This window comes from Candoia aspera, chromosome 6 (genome assembly GCF_035149785.1).
Source record: "Candoia aspera isolate rCanAsp1 chromosome 6, rCanAsp1.hap2, whole genome shotgun sequence".
NCBI lineage: Eukaryota > Metazoa > Chordata > Lepidosauria > Squamata > Boidae > Candoia > Candoia aspera.
This window is the reverse complement of record NC_086158.1, coordinates 77,068,780-77,094,307: the sequence shown is the minus strand read 5'-3', so window position 1 is coordinate 77,094,307 and position 25,528 is coordinate 77,068,780. Positions and strand designations below refer to the sequence as shown.

The 25,528-nt window shown below is 37.7% G+C and overlaps 1 protein-coding gene across 2 annotated transcripts in view; it reads right to left on the bottom strand.

Moving 5' to 3' along the window:
- Positions 1-25,528, bottom strand: part of PRKG1 (protein kinase cGMP-dependent 1) — a 776,897-nt gene that overhangs the window by 66,488 nt on the left and 684,881 nt on the right. For both annotated transcript variants that reach the window (XM_063307452.1, XM_063307451.1), the window contains exon 9: positions 19,900-19,974. In XM_063307452.1, the coding sequence (XP_063163522.1) occupies positions 19,900-19,974 (75 nt within the window). The remainder of the gene's footprint in view (positions 1-19,899; positions 19,975-25,528) is intronic.

Sequence of the window (25,528 nt, the reverse complement as noted above, 5' to 3'; positions counted from 1 at the left end):
AGCCCCAGATCCTTCTTCAGAGTGAGTGGAGACAAAACTGAACCATTTTTTGAGAGTTTGGGAGATTTTAGGGGGCAAAATTAGTGCCTTAAACTTCCCAGAAATAAAGGGAGCTATTTCGTTTCCTAAAACTTCTAAAGACCACTAACACTACCACTTCTTTAAAGAAGTCTTAAATATATTGCACAACATCTGATGTGCTCTTCAAGGAAAGATCTGTTGTGCCTTTCCCTTAAGGTGCTTAAATATTATTCGTAAGAATGATTGTAACTTTCTCCATATAAATATTGTGTGTCCAAAGTCATGATGTCAAAGTAAGGTGGGTTTGTTTCTCTCTTATTATTGTATTTTAATTGGAAACAATTATATATTTTGATAGGTAATAATGGAGTAGATGCTTTCTAGACACCCATATGGTAATAAAATTCTGTTTTTAGGATATTAGTCAGCATTTTCCTTGGCAAACAAATGAAGTTGGGCCCAGTTCCCATAGATAATTTACCAGAGAGTTGGTGAAATCATTGTTGTAATATTGAATTTCAAGATATAGTAGGGAAAAGAGGTCAAAAGTTGCATGAGAGGATTTTAGCAACTCCCAGGCTTCTGTTTAAGATAGGACAGAGGCTCTTAATTTCTTTAAAGCTTGGGGCAGCCTGTAGCGGCAACTTCTATCATAACATTTTTTCTATTTGTAAGCTTTATGTTCCTAATATTCTTCCAACGTTTAAGGTGGTTTCTGAATTTAAAAGCACTGATTATTAACAAAAACAGACTATAACATTAGACCTTGCTGCTTTGGTTGTTTCTTCCCGGATTTTGCAATTTTTAGTTCAAGAAAACACACAGCTGAAAATATTAGTACCTACATTGTTTCTGACAGGTACATAATCCATGGAATACTGAGATTATTTATATCCTTGAAGAACTGTCTTTATGTCTTTATTCTTTTGTTGTCACATGAGTTCAAGTTGCCATGGAAACTGAGATGAACTAGGGAATTTGTAAAATCCAAATGAACAGGACCAAGTTGACAATCTTATGTTTCATAAAACATAAAATGCAAATAAGCAACATAGTTGCAAAAATGAACAGTAGATAAATCCCAAATTGGTTATCTATTGAAGGTTTTTAAAAAAGTAACGTTATTGCAATAGTATCCACTTGTTAAAATGAAACACTCTATGAATGCAGTCACAAATGACCCTGCTATATCTCTTGCAGATATTCCTATCATTGTTTGTGGTTGAAGCCTGTGACATTTGCATCAGAGTCCACAACAGCTTGAAGCAGGCCTTGATTAAACCTTTATAATTCTTGAGTAGTCTGTAATAAATCAGTATTTCTCCACAGGAAGAAAGAGGCAAGCAACACTATTATACCTTTTTCTGTTCTTGCTTGGTGTAAAAATCAAGCATAGGAAGATTGAAACTCCTCAAGACTGAAAGAGCATGGTTCATGCCACCAGATTTATTTATCTTAGGGTTGGCCGAGTCAAAGCTATATTGTTTCATTCCAAATACATTTCCTAGTTTCTATGATACAACTCTGAGATACCTCCGGTGCCAGCTACTGTTTCCGTTTGGGATGTTGCTGCTCTCAGTGTTAGCACTCTTCCTTGTCTCAACTGCATTTAGTAAAATTGGCTTTGCTGACTCTTGAGGTTGTGCCAGTAGTGATGACAAGCCTACTGTTATGACGTCTCATATGTCAGTAAACAAACTCACATCAAGTGCTTTGCTTAATCAGATGGACTAGCAAGGGGGACAAAAAGGGAAGGAAAGAGATTGGACCATGATAAAGCAATTAAGCAAACATTTCTGCAGCAGTTGTTTGGAAGTAATAAATATGCAGATTTCAAAGCAAATATTGACTATTCATATTCAGTACCCATCAAAGTAAATGTATTAATAATCATTTGGTGCAGGCCAAATTTATATACAATCGGTTTTTGGCAGCTGTGCAAGCACACTCTACACATGCAGAGCATAATTTTTGAGAAAACATTTCTTGCAGTGCATGACTAATAGGACTGTGCAGTGTCATGGATCTGATTCCTAAAATCTGATTCCTAAAATGCAGACTTGGAAAAAGACATAGCTGCTTTAAAGAGTTGCAGCCAGATGTGGCACTTACCACCACTGTGTGCACTTCAAACACAGAAATTTTGGACCTTCATTTGCCATACTGCACAGCCCTAATTCCTAATCTGCACCATAGTTAAGTCTATATTGCATTTCAGTGTAGAACTGCTAATATGCAATCAACTTGAAAATTTTAACCTCTGCAAATACAGGTTAAGAATGCAATCTTCAAGCTAATCACTTCTCTAGGGTATTACTGGCATTAACAGAGCTTCTTTAAGTAAGAAGTAAGCTATTGAAGACTCATTTGGATGTCTTTAGGGGAACAGATGCAAACATAATTGAGTTATCCTTACATATGGCCTCATTTAATCTGATATGTAAATGAGTTACTTTGGCTGAAGCAACAGCTCCCATTTCTGCTAGCAGATTTTTTTTTCTCAGAAACTTCTCTTATAGTTTTTTTTTAAAATGCTCTCATCACTTTAAAAGAAACTAAAAGTGATTTGGTGAATATATTAACTTTTGAATACAGAAATTTAGTAAAGTTAAATTGATGCAGTTCAGACTCATTACAATTACGGTAATGAGAATTAGTACAATGCAAAACCATCAAAAGAGATGCATCACAGTGTAAGGGAGCTCACCCAAAGCAAGTTTTTTTCAAATAATTAAAGCAGCTGCCTCTTATTCCAGGCTTTTACAGCTACTTTGGAAGCTGCTTCTGGTGGTCTGCAAATACATACATACATACATACATACATATGCAGCATAAGCATGGAAAAAGATGCAGCTGGTTTCATGTTTGAAGAGTGGTGCTCTGTGTTTGTTCCAGGGCATTGCAAAGCACCACTGTAGAAGGGGAAATGAATGTGTGATGATGCCACAATGCATATATTTGTGTTAGATATTGTGATGCAAGTACTGTACATAATTGTGGCATTGGCATGATGACATCATCACATTCATGTTGTCATTTTGGTATCATCATGGTCTGTTAAGCAGACATCCCTCTGCTTAGAGTCCATACCAATGTGGACACTGCAGTTTTAATGTAGTGTACATCAATGGGTCCAAGAAAATGGAAAGAGATGATGAATGCCATACCACAGGGTACAGTCCTATGCCCTATATTGTTCAATATATTTATAAATAATGTGATGAGGGGATAGAAAACACGAATATGAAATTTGTGGATGATATAGAGATGGGAGAGGAATAGCAAATACCATACAGGGCAGTATCAAGATTCAGGAGGATCTTGACAAGTTGGAAAAATGGGCAAAAACCAGCAAGATGAATTTCAACAGGAGCGAATCCAGAGCCCTACATCTGGGTAGGAAAAATCAAATGCATGAGTATAGGATATAGTGGGGGGCCCACATTGGGTAACAACATATGCAAAGGTAACTGGGGGTCTTAGTTGGTCACAACCTGACCATGAGCCAGCAGAATGATGCACTATGAAAAAAGCAAATGAAATCCCAGGTTGTCTCAATCAAAATTGAGAGCAATAATAATTTCTTTATATTCTCCCTTGGTCAGACCACACCTGGGATATTACATCTATTTTTAGGCACCTCATTTTAAGAAAAGATTGACAAACTAGAGCTTGTCCAGAGTACAGCAACCAAGATGATAAGAGCCTGGAAGGAAAAACTTGCAAGCAATAGTTATTTTTATTGTTCTTGTAGCAGTAGTAGTAGTTTTTATTATTATGTTAAATTTATTATAGCTGCCCAACTCCAATGGACCCTGATATATTTAACCTGGAGAAGAGAATACTGTGAAGTGCCTGATGTGCTGACATGTTGAAGACAGGACAGACTTGTTCAAACTTGTTCCAAAAGATAGGATATGGAACAGTTGGCTTAAATTGCAAGGATGCTGATTTCATGGGGGCATTAGGAAAACGTTCCTAAAGGTAAGAATTGTTCAAGAGTGTAACAGATTTCCTTGGGAAGTGGTAGACTCTTCGTCATTGGAGACATTTAAAAAGAAGCTGGATAGCCATCTGTCTGGGATGCTTGGGGTTGGACTAGATGACATTCATTATTACTATGAATACTTCCCTATATGGATCAATTGTCTGATTTTAACAAAAGCATGTTAAGCATTTTTTTTCCAATATAGCAAATTTAATAGTGCATGTTAAGTATTATGAAAAGTCAGTTAACTTTCTCTAGTGTTTGCTCTGGCAATATCCAAAATACTTTTTAATATTGGAGTTTGTGGGTAAATACCACAAGTAAGACAAATATTGTGATTATATTTCTTTAAGACAAATTTTCTGAATGGAATGATAGATGGTCTGAAGTAAATCCTTGGAGTTTTATTTGCTCAGATTGCTTCCACATCATTCAAGATTACACCTGCAGATTGGAATTTGACACTACACTTCTGTATCAAATAAAACTTGCTTAATAATATGCAGTAAAGCCATCCCCAGTACAAATTTGTATTGTGGCTCTTCTTTTTAACTGTTCAAATTTATTATCCTTGGAAGATAACCATACTTCTCATCCCATCCATCTACACCCATTACCTAGGGAGAAGATAACGTGAGTGTTGCAGGACATTTGTGGAAATATCCTTTTAACTTGGCACACAGAGTTCAGAGATAATAGTGGTATTTTGTTTTTGTTGTCTGATTCTTTTCCTTGCGGCCTATGTTGGGAGTCAGCAACAGTTTTAGATGCCAGATGCTATTAAATGATTTTGCGTAAGTGCTAAAACATTTGCCATAATCTCATGTCAGAGAGATCGCCATGCAAATTCAGATGGTTTCAGTGAAAGTATTGACATGCCACATGGTTTCATGCAAGACCCCCAACATTTTGCAAAATTTTATGGTTCTCCTTTATTTATTATTATATTCATTTTTGTTAATTAAATTGGTATGCTACTGAATCATTCTGACTCCTGGTGGCTTACAACTAAGGAAAACACAATAAAAGCATCCACCATAACAAAAACAAATACAAATATAGTAAAAAGCTCCATAATAACAAGCGGTGAGGTGGGGCATAAATTAACAAAATTTACTACACATCCCCTGCAAAGCAGAACCCAGAACCAATCAAAAACCAAAACCAACAGCAACTATTAAAAAAGGAAGAAAACAAACCCATAATAAAGAGCAAGTGAAAATGACAAAGGACCATATCTGAAACAGCTTGCAGAAGAATTCAGTCTTTGCAAGCTTCCAGAGAGCCTTGACTGAGAGGGCCAGTCTAACGTTAAGAGGAAGGCTGTCCAAACAATAGGCACCATTGATGGAAACTAACAGTTTCTAGCCTCCACCCCCCTTTGCTTCATGATAATGGGGCACTACTAACAGTATCTCCCAAGGGGTCCTGATTGGACTGGTTGACACTGGTTGGAGTAGATGGTGCTTGGTGCCAAGCCATGCAGGGCTTTATAAGTCAAAACTAGACTCTCAACTGCACCCATTTGGTAACCAATGCAAAACCCACAAGTTGGATGTTATATGATCATAGCAATTAGCGCTAATCAACAAGCTGACCACAGCATTTTGCACTAACTAGTGATTTAAAATACAGGTAGTCCTTGGTTAGCAACCACTCATTCAGTGACAATTTAAAGTTATGACAGCACTGAATGAGTGGTACTTATGACTGGTCCTTGAAGTTCTGGCAGTCCCAGCACACCTGCCATCATGTGATTGCAATCCTGGTACTTGGCAACCAGCTCGCACTTACAATGGTTGCAGTGTCCTGCAATCATGTGGCTGCCAATTTGCAAACTTCCCTGCTGGCTTCCCACAAGCAAAGTCAATGGGAAAGCAGGCAGGGAAAGATGCACGTTGCTCCCACCCCTTTTTCTCCCAAGGAGCCCCACTATAGGTCTTGTACTCCATAACGCACACTTGGGCCATGGCATCCCCTCCCTGCTCAGCCGCACTTGTGCCTTGCAGCAGCACCCTCTTCCCTGCACTTGTGCAGCACCACAGCATCCTCTCCCCAGCCTGCATGGACACACACAGCACCACACCACTCCCTCCTCACCACTCACTCAAGCAGTGCCACTGCACCCCCTCCTCACCATGCATGCACGTGGCGCCACAGCACCCCACCACCTTGCCTCACTCCATAGTACTCACCCACTTCCCTGTGAGCTACCCAGGACTTGCAACTTCCTGCTGGCTTCCCCATTGACACTGTTTGTAGGAAGCCGGCAGGAAGTTGCAAGTCACAGTCATGTGAGGTACTCCCTTAACAACCTGCAGTCCTTGCTTAAAGACTGCAGGGACTGCTGTCACTAAGTGATGCAGTCACATGACATTGTGCTTTATGACTGCATCGCTTAGTGATGGAAATTCCAGTCCCAATTATCATTGTTAAGTGAGGACTACCTGTATCATGTGAGAACACCAACATCATGCAGGATTTGTTGATCACATCACATGAGATTTGGGGCATTTGAGAGGGAGAGGGAGAGGGAGAGAGAGAGACAGAGAGAGACACTGCATGCTACCAATACTGTCCCTCTTTAGTTTATATTCATGTACCAGAGAAGCTCATGTCTGCTACATATCATTTACACATTTCTTATTCTAGGCACAGTTATGCTTCTTGCAAGAAACAAATAAACATATTTGAACTCAACAGCCACCTGTCCCCGATTTTATAATGCCATCTTCAGCTTCTATTTTTATTATTTTCATTTTTATATTTGGTAGTGTTGTTTTTAGCACTTTTATTGTGAAGTTGGTACCATGGACATTCTGTTTTTTTTTCCTAATATACTCTACATAAGCCACTGAGAGGTTTATTATTATTATTATTGCAGCAGGATAGAAATGTGTTAAATAAATAAATAAGTAAATAAGAAGTTAAAAATAAAGTCCATCATTTATGTAGATTTAAAATCACACATTCATTTGCCACAGAAACTGCAGTGCAGAATTTTCCAGCTAGAAAGTTTTCTGCTCATTTAGGAGTCTTAATATTCTTAAAAATTTCTTTTCTTTTTAGCCTAGCTTCTCACTAAGAGAAGATTAATCCAATATTTCATGTGTTATCTTCAATTTCTACCAAGGGAGCATTTGCAATAAGACAACTTTCCATATGAGGACCTTCTGTCTTTTTACTACATTAACTTGGGAGTTATTTTATTTTTCCTGCACACTTGGCAAATAAAGCAGCAGTTTTCTTCACAACTCTGTTTCTGCTTTAAATGTTCTAAACCCAGAATGAATGCACTATATCCCTCTTTTCAGCTTTCCAAAAGTTGCCAGCAAATTGTGGTTTATAACATTATGCCAGAGTAGCACGATAATTAAATACCTGGAAAGCAACCAAATTTTCTTTTTCATCCTTAGAGTTGACTTAAACGAAACTTCAGCATTTGTTTGGCCCCACATGTATTTTTACTGCACAGCCCCTGACATGTCAGTCAGAAGCCAAGTGTAGCTCTTGATCTACCCTGCAAAAAGTTGTGTTGCCTGTTCTAAAGTCTAAAATGCACATTAAACCAATATTACTTGTTAGGCCACCTGAGAGTCACAAAATAGCATGGAGAGTTTTGAGTTCTTCAGAACTCTTTAGCATGATGGGTAAACAAAGCAAAAAGGAGAAAGAATAAATGGGAAGACTTAATGAATTTTACCATTGTTTCTATGAGTAGCCTGCAAACAGTTGGATAGCTGGATTTTGTATAAAGTATCAGTTACTGTATGCTTGCCTCTTCAGCCCACTTGCCCTTGGAAGAGTCCTGGACACAGTGATATCATCTCAGGACCTTGACTGACTTTAGCCCTTCCCACCTTCTATTTTAAGACTGTAACTAAAAGCAGATGTCATGGTTTTAACAGCAGCCCCATTTACAATCCCACACCTCATATTGATTTTACTTATCATTTTATCTGATTCAAAGTTCTAGACAACTCAAAACCCACTCTGAATGGTACACGTGCATCAGAAGAGTGAAATGTTGTTTTCATTTTGTTTTGTTTAAAAACATGCAAACTGTTTTGTATCTAACTCATGAATCAGATTTCAAAGGATTTCAGAAGGTTTTGTTTTGGTTAAATGAGCAATACAGTTAATTTGCTTTTTGTGAGTCTAAAGACTAAATTTCAACTCTGACATAAAGCACATTTAGATTGCAGTGGCTGCAGTAATTGACTGAGTGGTCACAGTATCAACATTTGGGAGGGCCATTGGCCTTGTAAGAGATTTCTGCTCATCTTACTGTGCTGGTCATGGGCTGGTCTTTATTACCTGTGTCTCCTCAAGCTCATATCTGAGAACATCTCAAAGTGAGGTATTTAGCTTGGTGGCTAAATGACTTAGCTCACAAAGCAGGACATGAGAGGGCCCAGATCTTTTGGAGTAAATGACTGCCCTAAAGTTTTGTTTGAAGAAGCCCCAGAGTGAGGTAGTGAAGAAGGCAGCTGCCCCAGGGAAAGCTATGCCCACCTCAGTGCTCACTTTGAGCCCTCCATTGGGGGTGTTGAGCAGCTGACCTCTCTAGGACAGGTTGGAAATGTGGAATTGGCCACCCTTCTTCATCTGACCACGTTGTTTTCCTTTACCAAGTGATACATTCATCTCCAATGACCTCATCCATTTTCCATGGTACTTCACTTGCACATTCCCTCACCATGATGCATTTTCCTGTCATGCACCAACAACATAGTTGTTACTACTCCCTTTGTTGGCTACTTCCTTCCTTTTGACTTCTTTTTAAGCATATCATCTTTTTTCAAATGTGTTTTGGCTCCTCTAGCTCTATTTTCCCTTCTTTTTAATGTTATCTTGACTTTTCATTTCACAAGTATCATTTTTTAGTAAAATCTAAGATTAGTCTCCTCACTTTCCACCTGCATCTCTCTTTACCAAGACATACCCTTTCATTTGCTAGTTAATTCTGTTCCAGCACTGGATTTAAAGCACTTCCATGCCATTACCTCAGAAGCAGTTTGCAGATGATCCATGATTGTATTCTCCTCTGCTAGCCTGAAATGCTAGAAACAAGGAGCAAGATTCACTGCCCTGCCTCAAGCTGTTCATGATCCTGCAACAATAAAAATTCCAGCATCCTTAATTCTGATAAAGTGGAAAGAAAATTTAAAAAGTAGTTTTATACTCTCCATGCTCACTCATCCCATGCTGACGAGATACGGAACTCTGAGAAAACATGTGTTCACACTCTGAGCTGTTGAGTGGGAGCTATTGAGTGGGAGCACCAACTAGCATTTCTTTTACAGTACCTGAAGTTCAGGAATTAAGAGGTGAAACTCAGCTCAACTCTTAAATAGTTGGGAGTGTTTTGTGAGGGACTGCTGATTTCATGGAAGCACAGAAGTCCAGAGCTATTTCAAACTGGTGCTGAATCCTATGTGGGAATATTCTAAGACATACTTGCTTAATTCAGCTTGTCCTAACTGATCCTCATTCATTTTTAAGTTTCTTTTAACTACCCCTAAATGTGTAAATCTATGAGGAATTGGTTTGTAATAACAAGGAACAACAACAGCAACGAAATCAGACTTTAAGAATAATGATGAATTTGAAAGAATTTCAGGTTGTCAATTTACTGACACTTTCTGATGTAATTGCAATTCACACAATAGCTTGTTTTGACCATAGTCATGGCTCAGTCAGCTGGCCACACTAGTGGGGAAGGTTAGGGAAGGCTGAATTGTATATATTATAAGGAATTCCACTTACTTTTTCTTCTGTCAGTGGAATGTAATCAAGGGTGGAGAAGGATAGTGAGTGTGTAATTCTTTACCAGACAATAATGTCCCTCACAAAACACTCCCAACTATTTATTCTAGTTCAGATAGGATGGGCCTGCTCCAGGTCCCTTCCCTGAAATATTGCCACCTAGTGGGACCCTCAGAAGTGTGCCTTTTCCATGTCTGCCCCTACCCTATGGAATACACCGCCCCCAGCAATACAGCAGGGTCCCACCCTCTTAGCCTTCTGAAAGGTCATTAAAACTTGGCTGTTTACCCTTCCAATGTGGTAGAGTGGTAGAGCCTGAAGAGAGTTGGTGGGGTACCCTGGGAGATTGATCGAGGGGGTGGGTTTTTAGTTTTATATGTTTTTATGGTGTTTTTTTTTACAGTTTGTTGTGAGCAGCCCAGAGTTGTTTTAAGACAGGCCACCATCTTTTCAGATAGATATAGATAGATAGATAGATAGATAGATAGATAGATAGATAGATAGATAGATAGATAGATCCCTTTTCTTTTGATGAGGGAAAACATACAAACATACAAACATTCCCATTTTCTTTATTCCTGTAATGGAATAAGAAAAGGTAACCAGAAATGTGATTTTGAGAGGAAACATTACTTTCAGGGAATGGCTTGATCACCCTGTTCTTTATTGCTTATTTTCTGCCACTTTAGATTACAACTTTTACTCATCTAAAATAAGGGTGTGTGTATGAGAGAGAGAGAGAATACCTGACAATATGATCCTTTGATATGGATTCAAGCCAAAGAATATTCCATTGTCAACATCCCTACTGATACTTTCCTGGTATGCAGTGAAGCTGGGCAACCTGTGGCCACGGATGGCCACCTAGCACTCATTTTGAGGCCTTCAGAGCACTCCCAGTTTGTACTACTGAATTTTGGTGGCCCAGTTTTGCTGAAATAAGGAGTAAAAATGGTGCCATAAATTCCTGGAAAACTTCAAGCATTCATTTTATCCAATACAGTAATTCTGCTCCACCAAATAGGCCAAAAAAAATGATTACTGTCCATACCAATGACATCACTGAAGCCCCAACTAAATCCCTGTCTTTCCTGGAGGCAACAAATGAATAACTAATACAAGCGCACAGTAACTCTCATTCTTTTTCTGAATCCAGATGGTGTTTTGCTTCAGACTTGTTAATATATTGTGAGTGCATCTCCCCACACTCAGGCCTCAGGCCTGCATGTTTGCATTCTCAAATACATAGCTGCATTTTCAGATCGAGGAATACATGGGAAACTCCCCCAAGGCTCACCTGACTTTCTTCCTCAGTTTCTATGGTCAAAGAACACCTTTGTTGCAGTGCCTGCCCTAGGGAACAGCATTCCCCAGAGATCCAGATGGCCCTGATCCGGTTGGCTTCTCACAATGCACTGAAGACCTTTCCTCCCTGCAACTTTTCGGTCAGGACATTAAGTGAGCCATACCGGTTTGTTTAGTTCTGGGTTGGGATTAGAAGTGGATAATTTTAAACATCATACATACACAATATTGCATTCTTTGCTTTTGGATGTTATATTTTTATTGTGCTGTTGGTGGTTTTAATCTTTTGTCCATTATCTGGAATTACTGTTCTAAGACTGTCTATCTAAATTGCATAGATAGACAGACAGTCAGACAGACAGACAGACTGACTGACTGACTGACAGACAGACAATAAAATGGTCATTGCTAGGACTGTTTCTATTGCTTCTAACTTCATTGCAAGCATTGCAATGAATACATAAATTCTGGATAGTGATGAAACCATTCACCTTGGTCCCTCCCCCTGCCTTATATCAAGGCTCAGTTAGGTGGAAAATGGTGGACTTATCTGAAGGGGAAAGCAGAAATACATAGTATATAAACAAGCATCCATCATCAACAGATACTCTGAGGGTTAGACATGAGATGCAATCTGAGTCTTTAAAGAGGCTGAGAGTTTGAGATCTATCTATTATGGCTACCATTTCCTGGAATGCAACCAAGGTAGACTTCTTAGTCATGTTCACTCTCATTTCCATTGGAATTTTACCCTCAATTCATGTAGCATAATTAGCTCTAAAGAGGAGTTCTACTGAAGTTTGGCTGAAAATGAATAGAACTCTCTTTGCTGTCTATGAGAAGATTTCTACTCAAATTCAGCTGAATAAACATAGACATTTTCTTCAGATCTTGCTGCTTTGGGATCTGAAGAACAGGAAAGTGAGCACAGACCAAGGTCAATTCCGTATGACCTTTTTCTTTACAGTTTGCAGTTTCAGTGAGTGCAGGCAAATAATTTTAAAAAGCATGTAAGCTACTGTAATGGTATGTGGGAATGATCTTGGGAGATGGGGAGGGGCAGGGAGAGTTGCTGCCCAGGGAACAATCAGATAAGGAAGGGTACAGTCCCCATCTGCATAATGGATAGAGAAAGAGGCCCTCTCTAACTTCTCAGGCTGTAAAAGAGTCAGTGGGAGATTTGACTTTCAGACTTGCAAGATTCTGTTAATGGAGCCTTACAATAAAGTAGTGTTAGCTCACCTGGTCGTGTTTCCTGTCTGGTCTACTTGGGAAGGCTGATGGTTACAGTGGGAACTTGAAGGTACTCTAGAAGCTGGAAAATGCATTGCCTAACATCTTTTGGTATAAAGCTGAGTGTCTCATGTAGTTCACAGTGCTTACATTATGAAAAAAAAAAGACAGTTCATACTAATGAGCTAAAATATAGTAATTATCTTAATGTGGCCTAAAAAATATTTTCTTTATTCTATTGAGCTTGAATAAACTCCATTCATATGATCCTGATGACCTTCTGAACTCTGAATAAATCTTGATTATCTAAACAATAGTGATACGTCAAAAGAGCTTCAAATCCTGGAACTGACAACTCAGGCAACATAACTACTTCAACGTCTGTATTCACATACGCTAGAAAAAGCTTTTTTTTTTAAATAAAGAAATAAAATCTCTATTATTTTCGGGAATTAGCGTAATGAGCAGCTCCATTATTTCTGGAAAATCATTTAATTGGGAAGAAAAGGGAACACATTAAACTTCTCATTATAGCTTTCCCTTGAATTAATTGAATCAGCCTTTCCCTCTTCATTTCCACTGGCAGATTTGCTGAAATGTCCTGTGCAATGAAGAAAATATTCTTAGCCTTCCAGGTATGTTCATAGCTGCTGGAACTTTTAAAATGTAAGCATTGCTCTCGTTTGGATATTTCTTTTGTTTAATGATTAAAACACCCCACTTCCCTTCTTTGAATCTAAGCCTTCCTTTCCACCCACCCTGCACTGATCCTGAGGCTTTTGCAGCAGGATTTCAGCTGCCTTGGCATTGAGGGAAACGGCTTAGCTAATGCAATGAGCAACCCATGTGGTTTGGATAGAAGATTTCAATATGGACACAGGTCATCTGAGTTTAAAGCCTGTGCTCTGCCATGAATTTAAGAGGTGACCTTGATCCAGTCAGTCACTGTTTTTTCTGCTTAACCCACATCAGTGCTTCTGTTGCAAGCACAACAATTTTAAAAGAAGGAAAAAGAGGGGAAAAAGGAAAAAAAGAAATCAGAAAACCTGGATGAAGGCAGAGAGATAAGATAGGACTTACAAAAATCAGAGATTTTGTAACAGAGGAGGATAGGCACTGAATGGAAGCAAACAGGACTCAAGCAGTTGGAAGCTCATGAGAGGAAAACTAAACATTATATATATTTTTATTAGCCTAATGGGAGAAGACAGATAAACAAAACAAACATAGCCATTAGTTTAGGAGAAGAAACTCCCTCCAATATTAATTTGGGTAATATCTTTAGAAGGATCAACCAACTTGTTACAAAATTGTATACAAGCTTCCAAATTCTTCATCCAGTGAAGTGGCAGAAAAAGATCTCATCCAATTATGAGTTCTGGAGCGATTAAAAAGAGCTGGCTACTTATGTGCAACCGCAGTTCTTCCACTGATCATCTGTGAATTCACATACTTTATGTGTCTGTACTGAAGCCCTGTTCTCCAAGCATACCATATATGGTGAGGTATGTCTCCTTCCTTTGTTCTTGAGTTCAACACAACCAATTTTAGAAGGAATATTTGCATCATTTGGCACCAACCAGAGAAGACAGGCAGATTATATGAATTCACAGATGACTGTGAATTCACATATTTCCATTCAGAGAAATGCAAAAAAGGACTTTTTTCCCCCTCCTGCCACTGTAGTCTTTGTGGTTTTTATACATGGGTGCACGGCTAGCTTATTACCTGGAGAAAGGTCTGGTACTCATAAGGTGACTGAAGAAAGAATTGGTTTTCCATAGGCTGCATTTTTCTGAAAGAGAACATCCAGCCATGGCTCTGGAAGAGAAAGCCTATGAAGAAAAGCTGCAGAAATTGCCATTCCTTTTGTAGAATGAACCCAGATCCAAAGGGAGGACAATTGTTTAACCATCTAATTACCAAGTTTTATGGTTCCTACTATCGATCTGGTCTAATGTTGGGCAGAGAGTCACAACCCTGTAGACTGGCATTTCCTGTAAGAGGTATTGTTTTTTCTGGAAAGATACCATCCTAGTCAAGTGGAAGGCACTTGCTACAGAGACAATTGTACAACCTGTCTAGAGATGTACATGGGCTGGGAAAAAATGATAGGGAGAATAACTTGTTGATTCAAAAGGAATGCAGAGATAGATGTAGGGAAAACAGAAATGTCAGATGAAGACCTTTTTTATCACTATGAATAATAAGGAGATGTCTCTGCATAGGGCACATAACTCTCCCACTATACCAACTTTTGTAACAGCTACGGAAAATGCCATCTTCCATAAGAGGAGGTGAATGGACGCAATAGCCATGGATTCAGAAGGCTTAGCCAGTGCAGAAAAAGAGGATTTGGGGTCAGTATTTGGAGGGCACAGGGTTTTATTTCTTTCTCTGACCTAATTGGATCAGGTGGGGAGATCTCTTTGAAGTCTCAGACTGTTTAGGACTCTATTACCAACAGCAGTGTGGCAGAAGCCCATGGATTTCCAGAAACTGGAAGGGAATTCAGTTACACTTGAGAAGTCCCCAAGAAACATTTGGGACATGGCAAATGATCTGGAAGGAGAATGGAATCTGTTGCTGTAGGGCTTGATCCCAAGGGCAGTAGGTAGAGCAAATTGGGTCAATAATTGTGATTAGCCTGTTTAGTTAATGGTTGTTAGTGCCTATAAAGATCTACTGCGAGAAAGTGGCTGTTTAGAAAAAAAAAAGGGGTGGGGGAGGCAGCCAAAAGCTACCAAACTCCCAATTCTTCAGGTAGGCAAAGAAAACAAAGCAGAAGAATGAAAACAAAGAAGTGGCCTAGGATAACATCAGAAACTTGGCAGTGGACATTGGAAATGAATGGAAGGAGTTCAGTCTGAGCCACATATAATCACACTTGGTACACACAGGGTTTGTTCCCACCAATCATTCTTAAACTGTAGAAGGTTATGGCACATAACCTGTGATAATACAGCATATGAATCACAGAGAAGTTGATATTTATCTTTGCTTTTGCAGAAGAGAAAAATACAGTACAATCCTGCTCATATCTGTTTGAAGATAAGTCCCATTGAATTGAAAAAGGATTACTCCTAGTTAAATGAGCACAGAATTAATTATTTATATATAGGACAGGGTTGAAGCTTGAGAAGATAATGGGTGAGGACAGCTTCCTTAGCTTATCTGGCTAAAATCAAAGGCTTCTTCTCCATACCCTGTTACCCCACCTACAGCAGGAAAAGTGAGAATAACAAGCTGACAGAGAAGGTATCAGCTACCCCTTCCTGCATTAACTTAATCGTCAATCATAAATCCAGTGTCCACTTACACTTTTCCTTTTTAGTAATAATGATAATGGTGTCAAACTCAGTCAAGAACATAAACTGTGATATAATGCATAAACCTATAATGCATCATTTGACTCTGACATGGGAGAGGGAAGGCATATCGAAGCAGAAGTGGAAGTCATGGATAGCTAAAGTCCTCTGAAAACAAGATTCTATTCACTGAAAGACCCAACTGGTCTATCTGAGTTTGGCTAACAGCTCCATGCCTTTATTTATTTTCCCTATACCTCCAAGAAGTGCTTGTCTTCTCAGGCACTGAAAATGGTAAATCTTTCCCCTCTAGCTGTATATCCCAAATCTGTGCCATCTCAGGGATTCCTGAGCAATCCATAAAAAAGAATGCATGGAAAACAGATATAAGAAGATGGGGTAAAAAGCCTTATTTTGGAAAGAATGTTTAGTTAAAGGGAACCAAACCTTCGGCAGTTAAAAAAGAAGGGTATTGAAAAGCCACGTTTAATTCTGATGGGCAAAATTGATGCTTCTTCTTATTGCAAATAACTGGACTTTTCTTTATAAAACTGAACAAGGACCAGGATCAGGATAAGGAGGATCAATGAGAACTGCATGAGCAGCTTCACAAAACTTTCATGTAAGGTTGCTATCTTTTTTCCTAATGGCGTTGCTTTCTGAAAAGGCGATATTTGTGTTTGCATGTGTATGGCATAGCAAGTGTAATACTGTGCTCCAGTTGCTGAGTGACAACTAAGGAGGAAAGAAACAACACATTTTTATGCCTCAGTGGAGGCTGGAGGCTGGAGGCTGGGCCTGCACTGTGTAGCTGTTAAACATGTAAAGAAATCCGCCATAGTTTACAAGAAAGAGAATGGGCACATTTCATCAAGATTAACTGTGTGGTCTGCCATAGCATAGTGCACTTTATAAAATTTGTATAGCTGCCCATCTCACAGAAAAGTGAATCTTTAATGGAGTACACAAATATCAGGGGGAGAGAGAGAGAGAGAGAGAGAGAGAGAGAGATGTAAAAAGCACATAGAACAGTAGGTAGATTATAAAAAGGGTACACGTTACGGAAAACTGACAGAACAGAAAACTATATAAAATCCTGAAATTTCAGCATGAACCCAATTACATTGATCCACACATTTATAGAGACAAGAAGTGGATGCTTGTCTATATAAAGATAGGAAAGATTTCTAAGGCTATGCAAACACAAAGACTCTTTTCTACTCAGAAAAGTTCAATTCTGATAGTGTTATAGAGGAAAAACCAAAACAAAATATTCAATGGGGTACAAATAGAGTTGATTGGTGATGCCAGAAGAGCAGCAAGCTTAGAAAGTTACAAGACAGGGCACTTGCAAGTATCCTGTCTTGCCCCACTGCTGGAACTCTGTGGTTTCTAGAAATTAAGGTACTTTTTATGAATTTGTCCTGTGCAATTCCCTTGATGGCACCCACACTTTCTTCCTATCGTTTCTGGAGAGAACAGGCTGAGACAAAAACTTGGTTCTGAGCTAATGCATATATTGAGTTCCATGTGCACAAGGGAGATTCATGTTTTTATAAGTAATACTGCAAAACGGGAAGTTTTCTTTCTGGTGAAAAAAATGAGATACATCTCTACATGAAGAGTGCTGATGTGTACACACTGTAGCCAATATCAAATTTGTATCTATGTGTGTTTACACACACACACACAAACACTCACATTCATATAGTACAAGAGTTTTCAAACTTTTCAGGCTGTGGAACCCGTTAGTTTTTTTGTAAAAAAAAAAGTCTCAGAACCTATGATCAAGAGGCAAAGTTCTAATGACAGAAAATTGGCTGTGTTCAAGTGAATTTTTATCCCACTGGAACACAGCTCTAGTAAACTAGTATACTATAGCAACAATCTAACAATACGGTTTATTTTCAGCACAAACTGACAAAAGAGTGCAATGACATCATCATGCTTTTTATCCATCTTGGTTAGAAAGAATGTTGTCTCCCACTGTCACTTCATAGCTTGATACTCTGAAAGATATTCCCTTGAACTACAATTAGTTGGAGTTTATTAGAGCCACATGAAAAAAAAAAAAATCTTACAGGAGGAACTCTGCCATATGCAATTTTTTGAAAACAGTTGAAAAGTGCAACTTTTTATGAAGCTGATTTCACTACGGCTTCCATTTAAGTAGCATTTAATTAATATTTTTTCTTCCTATTGTAAATTCTTAACTACTGGAAGCATAAACAGAAGTAACTTCAGAGCCTTAACTGATTTATTTATATCAAATTGTAGATACTGTACAGAAATGTAACACAAAGCTATAGATTATCTTAAAAGTATTTTAGTGACTGATCTCTGGAATGATTTCCCCCTGACATATGACAGGCCCCAACTCTTTTCACCTTTAGGAAAGCTGTCAAGACCTAGATCTTCTTCAGGAGTGAGGGGGCAACTGAGTGAGAGTCCTCACTTTTGGTTGTTCTGTTACATGCTGGTTGCCATTTTAAGTTTTGTATTTGTATATTGTAAAGACATACTGTGTATAGTGAGTTTTCTTTTATTTATTGTTTGTTTTTATGCTGTACGCTAACCAGAGCCACATTGTTTGAGTCGTGCAGCCTTATATATCTTGAAAATAAACAAATAAATAAAATAAAAAGTTTGGTTTTGATTCATTATAAAATAATTCAACTGGAACACAAAACTGATGAAGTGAGGCTGAGTCTTTTTTTCTACTCATCCGTGGACAAAACTTTAGTTTCTTCTAGATAGGCATTTTTAGATATTATATATGTGAATACGCATATCATATATATGTGTGCATGTATGTTTATTTATAAAAGTGTGTGTGAATATTTATTTCACATCAGTTTGGTGTGTGTGATTCTCCATTCTGCTGCTTAGATTGTACACCTAGATTCATAATATTACGACTTGAAAGAATGCAGAATGCTCTCTTATTCTACCATAATACTATAGAAAAATCACAATACCCTAGCAAGTTTATAGAAATAATAACATTTAAACTTTATACTATTGTGGAAATCTACCATTTCTGCCTTTCAAGAATCTGCTTTTGTTCATTTAGTTCAAAAATTGATAGAGAATACTTTCTGGATTCACAGAGAAGATTGAACTATAATGCACAGTTGTAAAACGTCCTACTGAGATCATTCAGGCAGAAGAAAATATAAGTAGCAATTATAGCAGCCCTTTTCAATTTGCCAAATGTGGATTAAAATAGATGCCCAAGTCTTAGGAGTAGTGTTTCCAACAAGATTTTATTTCATACTTAATAAATAATTTTTTTGACACGGAGTTCTGTAGATAGGCTTTCAAACTAATCTTCCTAATCATTTTTCTTCATATATTTAGCAGTTACAGTCTGCAGAGTATATTCTGTGAAATGAAGCTGAACCTTGAGAGAAATGGTGGTAGTGCAAAACAGAGCCTTGTCAGCTGCAGCATGTTGGCTGATTATAGTTTACCATTTTCTTTGCTGGCTTGTTGTTGTACTATAGTTTTATTATTTGCATCCTATCCTGAGAACCAGTGACACGGGTAGATTGGAAATATTTATTAAATAAATACAAAACGAATAAAATAATGTAATGGGGGTGGAGGAAATGAACCAGCTGGAGAAAGTAGAGTGTTCATATCCTTCTGTTCACATGCAGCTCCTTATGGACCACAAGTTCTAAAGTCTGCAACTACTGCTTCAATGGGGCCATAAAAGTCTAAAAGATTCTGGAATATAATAACTTTGCTTTGGTAGCAACAAGAGGTCTGCCTGTCGTCCATCATTTTCGTTAAGCTGATTTGCAGAAAACTTCTTGATCTCTCAGGACAACAGAGAATCCAATTGTCTGGCCTTTTCCAAGTTGACATCAGGACAACTTTCTCCCTATATCAGGATGGTCATGGGAATGGAAAAACTGTTGCAACAAATGCAATCCAAGAACTACATTACTTAACTCACAAAGTTAAATATAGTCCTTGAATTGGATATTATGGCTGGGCAATTTTTATTTGCATGACTTTATCCACTGTCTTCAAGAATACTGTGTTATTTGCTCTGTGCCTTTGTAAGATGGTATGATAACAAAGTAATTAATTATTAGGAGCGATTCTCTCTCATTTGATCTTTTTATGGTTTCTTCTTTTCAAAAGAAAGAAGGAATTCTTGGGGAAAAATGCCTTAATTAATTTTCTCCTCTTCTTAAAAGGCAGCATGCAAGCAAGAATAATAAAGAGAATATTAGAAAATTAGATACATTAACTGAGACTTACTTTGCTTTTGCTTCAGCATCCTCATATGCTTTATTGGAAACATCATCCAGGCCTCCAATCAAATGTTTGAAAGAGCTGTAAAATTAAGACACATTTTAAAGAAAATATTTCTGGTATAATTGAAGTCCTGCAAATATTCCCTATTAAGTAAGATCTGCCTAAGGTCTTATAAAATACCATGACAAAACACACAGATACACCACAAGTAGATTACCAAGCCAGTGATTTTGATTCAATGCCTACCTCCCATAAACAGAAGGATTCCATTTGGCCTTGGAATCATTATTAATATTGATCGTATTTCTATTTTATTTTGCTCATTTATTGTATTTATATCCCACCACAACCAAAACAATTCCTGGAAGTTAATTAACTCAAGTCCTTTTAAGCAGAAGGCTCAGAGTTTTTCAGCAGGTGGAAGAGGGAAGATGATAATAATAATAATAATAATAATAATAATAATAATTCCAGTCTAAACATCTGGCTGATTGTGCGACCAACCATAAATTAATCTTGTATGCCGCCCAACTCTTGGTAGTCTTTGCTGATTGCCTTCCCATTCTATTCCATTTCAAATTACTAAGATTAAGGGAAAAATATTTATTTTGGAATGTATCTAAAGTGGGGATAGCAAAAAAGAAAATTTCAAGTGTTAAACCAGACTTGTCTCTCAGCCGGTGTCTTACTCAAGTAAACAACTGTTTTGTTTTCTCTGCTTCCAGATTTAACTTCCTCTAACAAAGGAAAAGAGTATGTTCTACTAAAGACAATTTTACTAAATGTTATTCCAAGAGACTGTTAAGTTTCTGAAAACATTTTAACAGCATCACTTCTTATTTCACCCCCATAACCTTGCCCGATACGCAAACCTTTTCCCCGGAAATAGTTGGAGAACAAAGCCTATTAACTGCCCCTTCCTCCTTGATTAGCAACATTTTAATTTCCCCCCCTCCACCAAATGGGAGAAAGACAATACATTAAAGTGTTCCTTCTAAGATAAAGATAACTGGAACAAGGCATCTAAATGTATAAAATATGTCCTTGTTCTATTTGCTGAGCATTAATTGTCCATCTATGCTTCATGCTTTTACTGCTGAAGATCATCATTTTCACTTGTCATAACTGATTGGCATTTTCTTTTTCACAGTAATAATTAAATCTAAGCAGCATCCTTCTAGCTGAATCACACTGTAAGGTAGAAATGCTGTTTCACTGGCAAACATCAATATGAAGATTTTGTGTCCACTTAGGAAGGGAGAAAAATATTGCTATTCTATGCCCTGAACAAAATAATTAATATGAAATTTAAGAGAACAGTAGCCCTGCTTGACTCCCCTTTTTAGCAAAATACAGTCAGATAAAAATGCTTGTTGATCCTCCTTTACCTTCACTTTTGGTATAAGATTAGAATGCAACTCAAACATTAGCCTAGGCTACCTTCTATCACTATCAGTTGTCTCACATTTTCTCCACAATGTAGCCTATCAATAGAATTAAAAAATGCATGTGAGATCAAGAACCAAATGTTTTTATGGCCACTACTATATTTATGGATCATGGCCTTCAAAGTTACACAATGTTGTATTCTACAATGATCCTCATAAAAGCCAGCCTAGTTTGAGTGAAGCTTTCCTTTCTCTGCACAATCCTCTAACTTGTTTAAAAGGTACTGAGTGCATAGTTTGGAGAAAACATACAAAAGACTGATGGGGCAATAATTAAAAGATTACCACTTATTACCTTTTTAGTTAAATTGGGTAAATAATACCTTGTTTCTAATTGCCAAGCCCCCAAATATTTCACACTAATTTAGAAGAACAAGTATTGCCAGTTTCAGAACAGAATGAAGCAATTAGTATAGGGCTCCATAAATCATTCAGAGGAATGTTTCATATGAAGCAACATCATGACTTATGATAGATCCCAGGTGGATCCCAAAAGTTCGTCAAAGCAGTTTCAAGGGCCTTCCCAGGTTATCTGTACTGCACATACATATGTCTCTGTAACGGTCTTCTCAGAACCTGGGAGAGAAGACAGTCATTTGGAAAACTTCACAAGCTTGGAAAACCTATATATGTTTTCATTATCAGCAAGATGGATAGCTAGCACTCCTGTCCAGCAAAAGATTCTTAAGAAGAGAATAAAGATATACTTTTAGTACTAAAGCAAAAGTTATCACCTGTCAAGTTTCTGTAACTTAATCTGTTTTCACTTTCAATAAATCTGGTTAAAGAAGTCTGAGAATCTTGCTTTCAGGTCTAATCAGCTATTAAAAGGCTAACAGCATCATCAAAAGTACTTTGGGACTGATGAGTGATACATCACTCCAAATGATTTGCACAGTCCTAATTCCATATGAATACTTTAGGTGGTCACATCAGGGGGTTTTCTTGGTGTCCAGGCACTAATCACCTGCATATGTTCTAATCCTGAATTTGTATACCACACCAGCATTGAATCTAATTCCAGTAGTGGTGAATGAACAGTTAATTCCTTATGAATAACACAGTAAATGGCTGAAAAACAATGAAACCAAGTTTCAGCTCGAATTGTACATGTAAGCATTGATTGCCACTAGTGCTGAAAGCATGTTTTAATGCTTGTTCAAAATATCAAGATCGGCTTCCATCCGTTAATCAATTGAATGATGGGAAGTTCATATCTAATTAAGTAACTTGTAACATATTACAAAGAAGGAATGAAAAAAGAATAGATGGGTATCTGACAAAATTAGTTTTAACAGGTAAATTGAAAAATTAGTTGCTAATATTGCTAGCCAAAATAGGATGCTTTCTAATACTTTCACAATGAAGTATTAGGGAAATGAATTATCAGCAGATGATCAGTTCTGAACTTTCATATTTTTCAATATGAAGAAGAAAGGAGAGAATCATAGGAATGTGGTCCAGAAAAGTCAGTTCTTAGAGAAAACTAAAAATTGATTGAACACAATTGCTGGTAACTACATCCATGCAAGCTTTGGGGCAACAGATTATGAAAGCAGCTTACCATTTCAGGAAGTTGTTCATTTCCAAAGCTACTCATAATAATTTTGGAAGAGGTAATGGTCCTGAACCAAGTACTCATTTACTCAGAAGAAAAGTTTAATACAGCTGACGCCAATGTAAATGGTTAGAAATGGAACTAAATTAATCAGCAACTCTTTGTAGTGATAGCTCTGTATTAATAAAGCTTGTTGCTTGGTCCTATTCAATACTCAACTCTAAAATGCAAAACCACAGAAAAAGGATTTAACAACTTTTGATTTTATGTAGTTACAGAATATAGAATTGCATCCTCCTCATATCTTCTCTAGCCACTCAATTATATTTCCTGTGTTACCTGTCACTCACGCCTCATAATTAAAGCCTATACAGTTTTATGAGATTTTTACATCCCTAAATAATCAGGGCACACCATAGATATTGTCTAATTAACAACAAAATCTGCATTTCAGTAATATTAAACCACACATCAAATAACATTTCACACAGAACATTTCAATTAGCTAAAATATGTGATAAAGATAGGGTGCTCCAAATAAAGATACTGAGAAATTATTTTTGCATTTGTATTTTAATTACGTTACTTTAAACGTCTTAGATTTTCCTACCACAATTTTATTTAACTTTCAGGAAAACGATTCAGGGAAAGAGTTGTTTTTAGAAAATTTGGATTTTTTTTTTTTTACAAATGAATATAATAAATAATTAAACTTACAACAGTTTAACCTCTTGCCTAGATAGCACAGACTACATTTATTTTTACCTTTTCAGATAATCTGCTTTTCCTTTTGCACTTACAGAGATTAACCTTGAAATAAAATGCTTGACAACTCGAAATACTTTCCCCTGATGATCTGAAAGGCATGCTTTCTTGGTGAATCTCCTTACAGAAGCAGATGGAAGGGAAAAGAAACAACTGTGTGTCAAGGGTGAAATTTCTGTGACTCAGTCTACTGGGATATAATAGTTTGATCTGCTTCTTTTCTAAAAAGAAGAAAAGCTTTAAAAACTATTTTTTTTAACATACTAGCCTTTTCCCATAAAATAGCTCTGCTTTTACTCTGTATACTGAATTTTCATGATGTCATGTATTATGTGTTGTTGGACATTATTGTTATCATTGTTTATTGCTTTTAATCTTTCATGAAATTTACTCTCCTAATTTTGTGCTTATTGTTCTTATATGTGTTGATTGGATTTCTTTGTTAACTGCTATCGTCCAGCTTCGCCAGGAGCGTGAAGTGTGCAAATACGATAAACACATGAACTAATCAGGTGATTTAAAAACAGGGTGCCAAAATATCAGACACCTCAGAGGGCTAGATGATCCTCCAGGCAGTGATGTTTAACTGTACTCCTGGATAGAAGGAGTACTAAAAATTACCCTTTTTGAGCTGGGACCTGATTGAGCAATTTTTCTTGGCTCGGGAATGGAGTGCATGTGCATGTGGTGGGGAGGGAGGGAGGGAGGGTTGTTTTGTTTTTGCATTCCTTAATGTTAATTTAAGCTTTTCCTGTCAGTTTTGACCCCAAAGTTTGTGACCTGGCTCCAATTCCTGGCTTGTGCCCTCAACTCTGATTCTCTGGCTCACTTCTTACAGTTGTTGACAGTTCTCTTCATCACAAAGTGCTCATTACGTGCTGTTTACTGCATCTTTGTCTGACTTACTGCTCTTTCCAAAAAGTGCATCCAAGTGAACAATCCCATTTTTATGATGCAGGCTTGCATGGAAATTTCCAACTCTCCTTAGAGAAATTTTCAGCACACTGCCCTCAGTGACAGTTCAGTGGTCCACTACTCTACAGCAAACATTATTTTTATTCCTTCTAACCTCACTGAAAGTTGGAAAAAATTATGCAAAGGGGATTGAGATTGTATCTGTCTTGAACAGAACGGGACCAAATTTGGTATGGCAGGAGAAGCCTACAAAAGAAGGTGGAGTTCAAAGATTGGCCAGATCTGCCAGTGGGATTCTGAGAAAAAAATACTCCTAAATTACACACACACACACAAACACACACACAAATACAGATACTTCCTAACAGAGAGAGAGAGATTGAGAGAGAGAGAGAGAGAGAGAGATCCTATAAACATTCCTGGCAAAGAAGTTGGAAAGAATTCCAGAAGCCAATTCTGCAAATATGTCAAGGGATTTGGGACTGTCCGTCCTTCTGCGCATCAGCAAGATAACTCTTTGAAAACTGAACAGCACAGGACCAAATTTAGTGTGTGAGGAGAAGCCAGCAAACCACAATTTGAGTTTAAAGATGGGCCAGATGAGATTGGAGACTGCAGAGAAAAAAAATCATTTAAAAATCCAAAGGCCGTTGTGCAGCAATTCAGAAGGTTGGCAACTGCTCCAGTCTAAGACCACCTTCTTCCTGTCTTCTTGTCATGTGACCCAGAGCAGAACACATGCAGCCACCCTTTGCTTCGCAGCAGACACATATATGTGGCCACTGCTGGTGAATGGATTCCACAAGTCATGCTCTACATATTTTTGCTACTTCGCTCTCCCTCACCAACTCCTCTCCATTCCAGAGATTCTTATTTTATACCTTGGAGAACTGCCGCCAATCAAATGTATTCAGTGCATAAGAAATGGACTAACACTCTGCCTCAC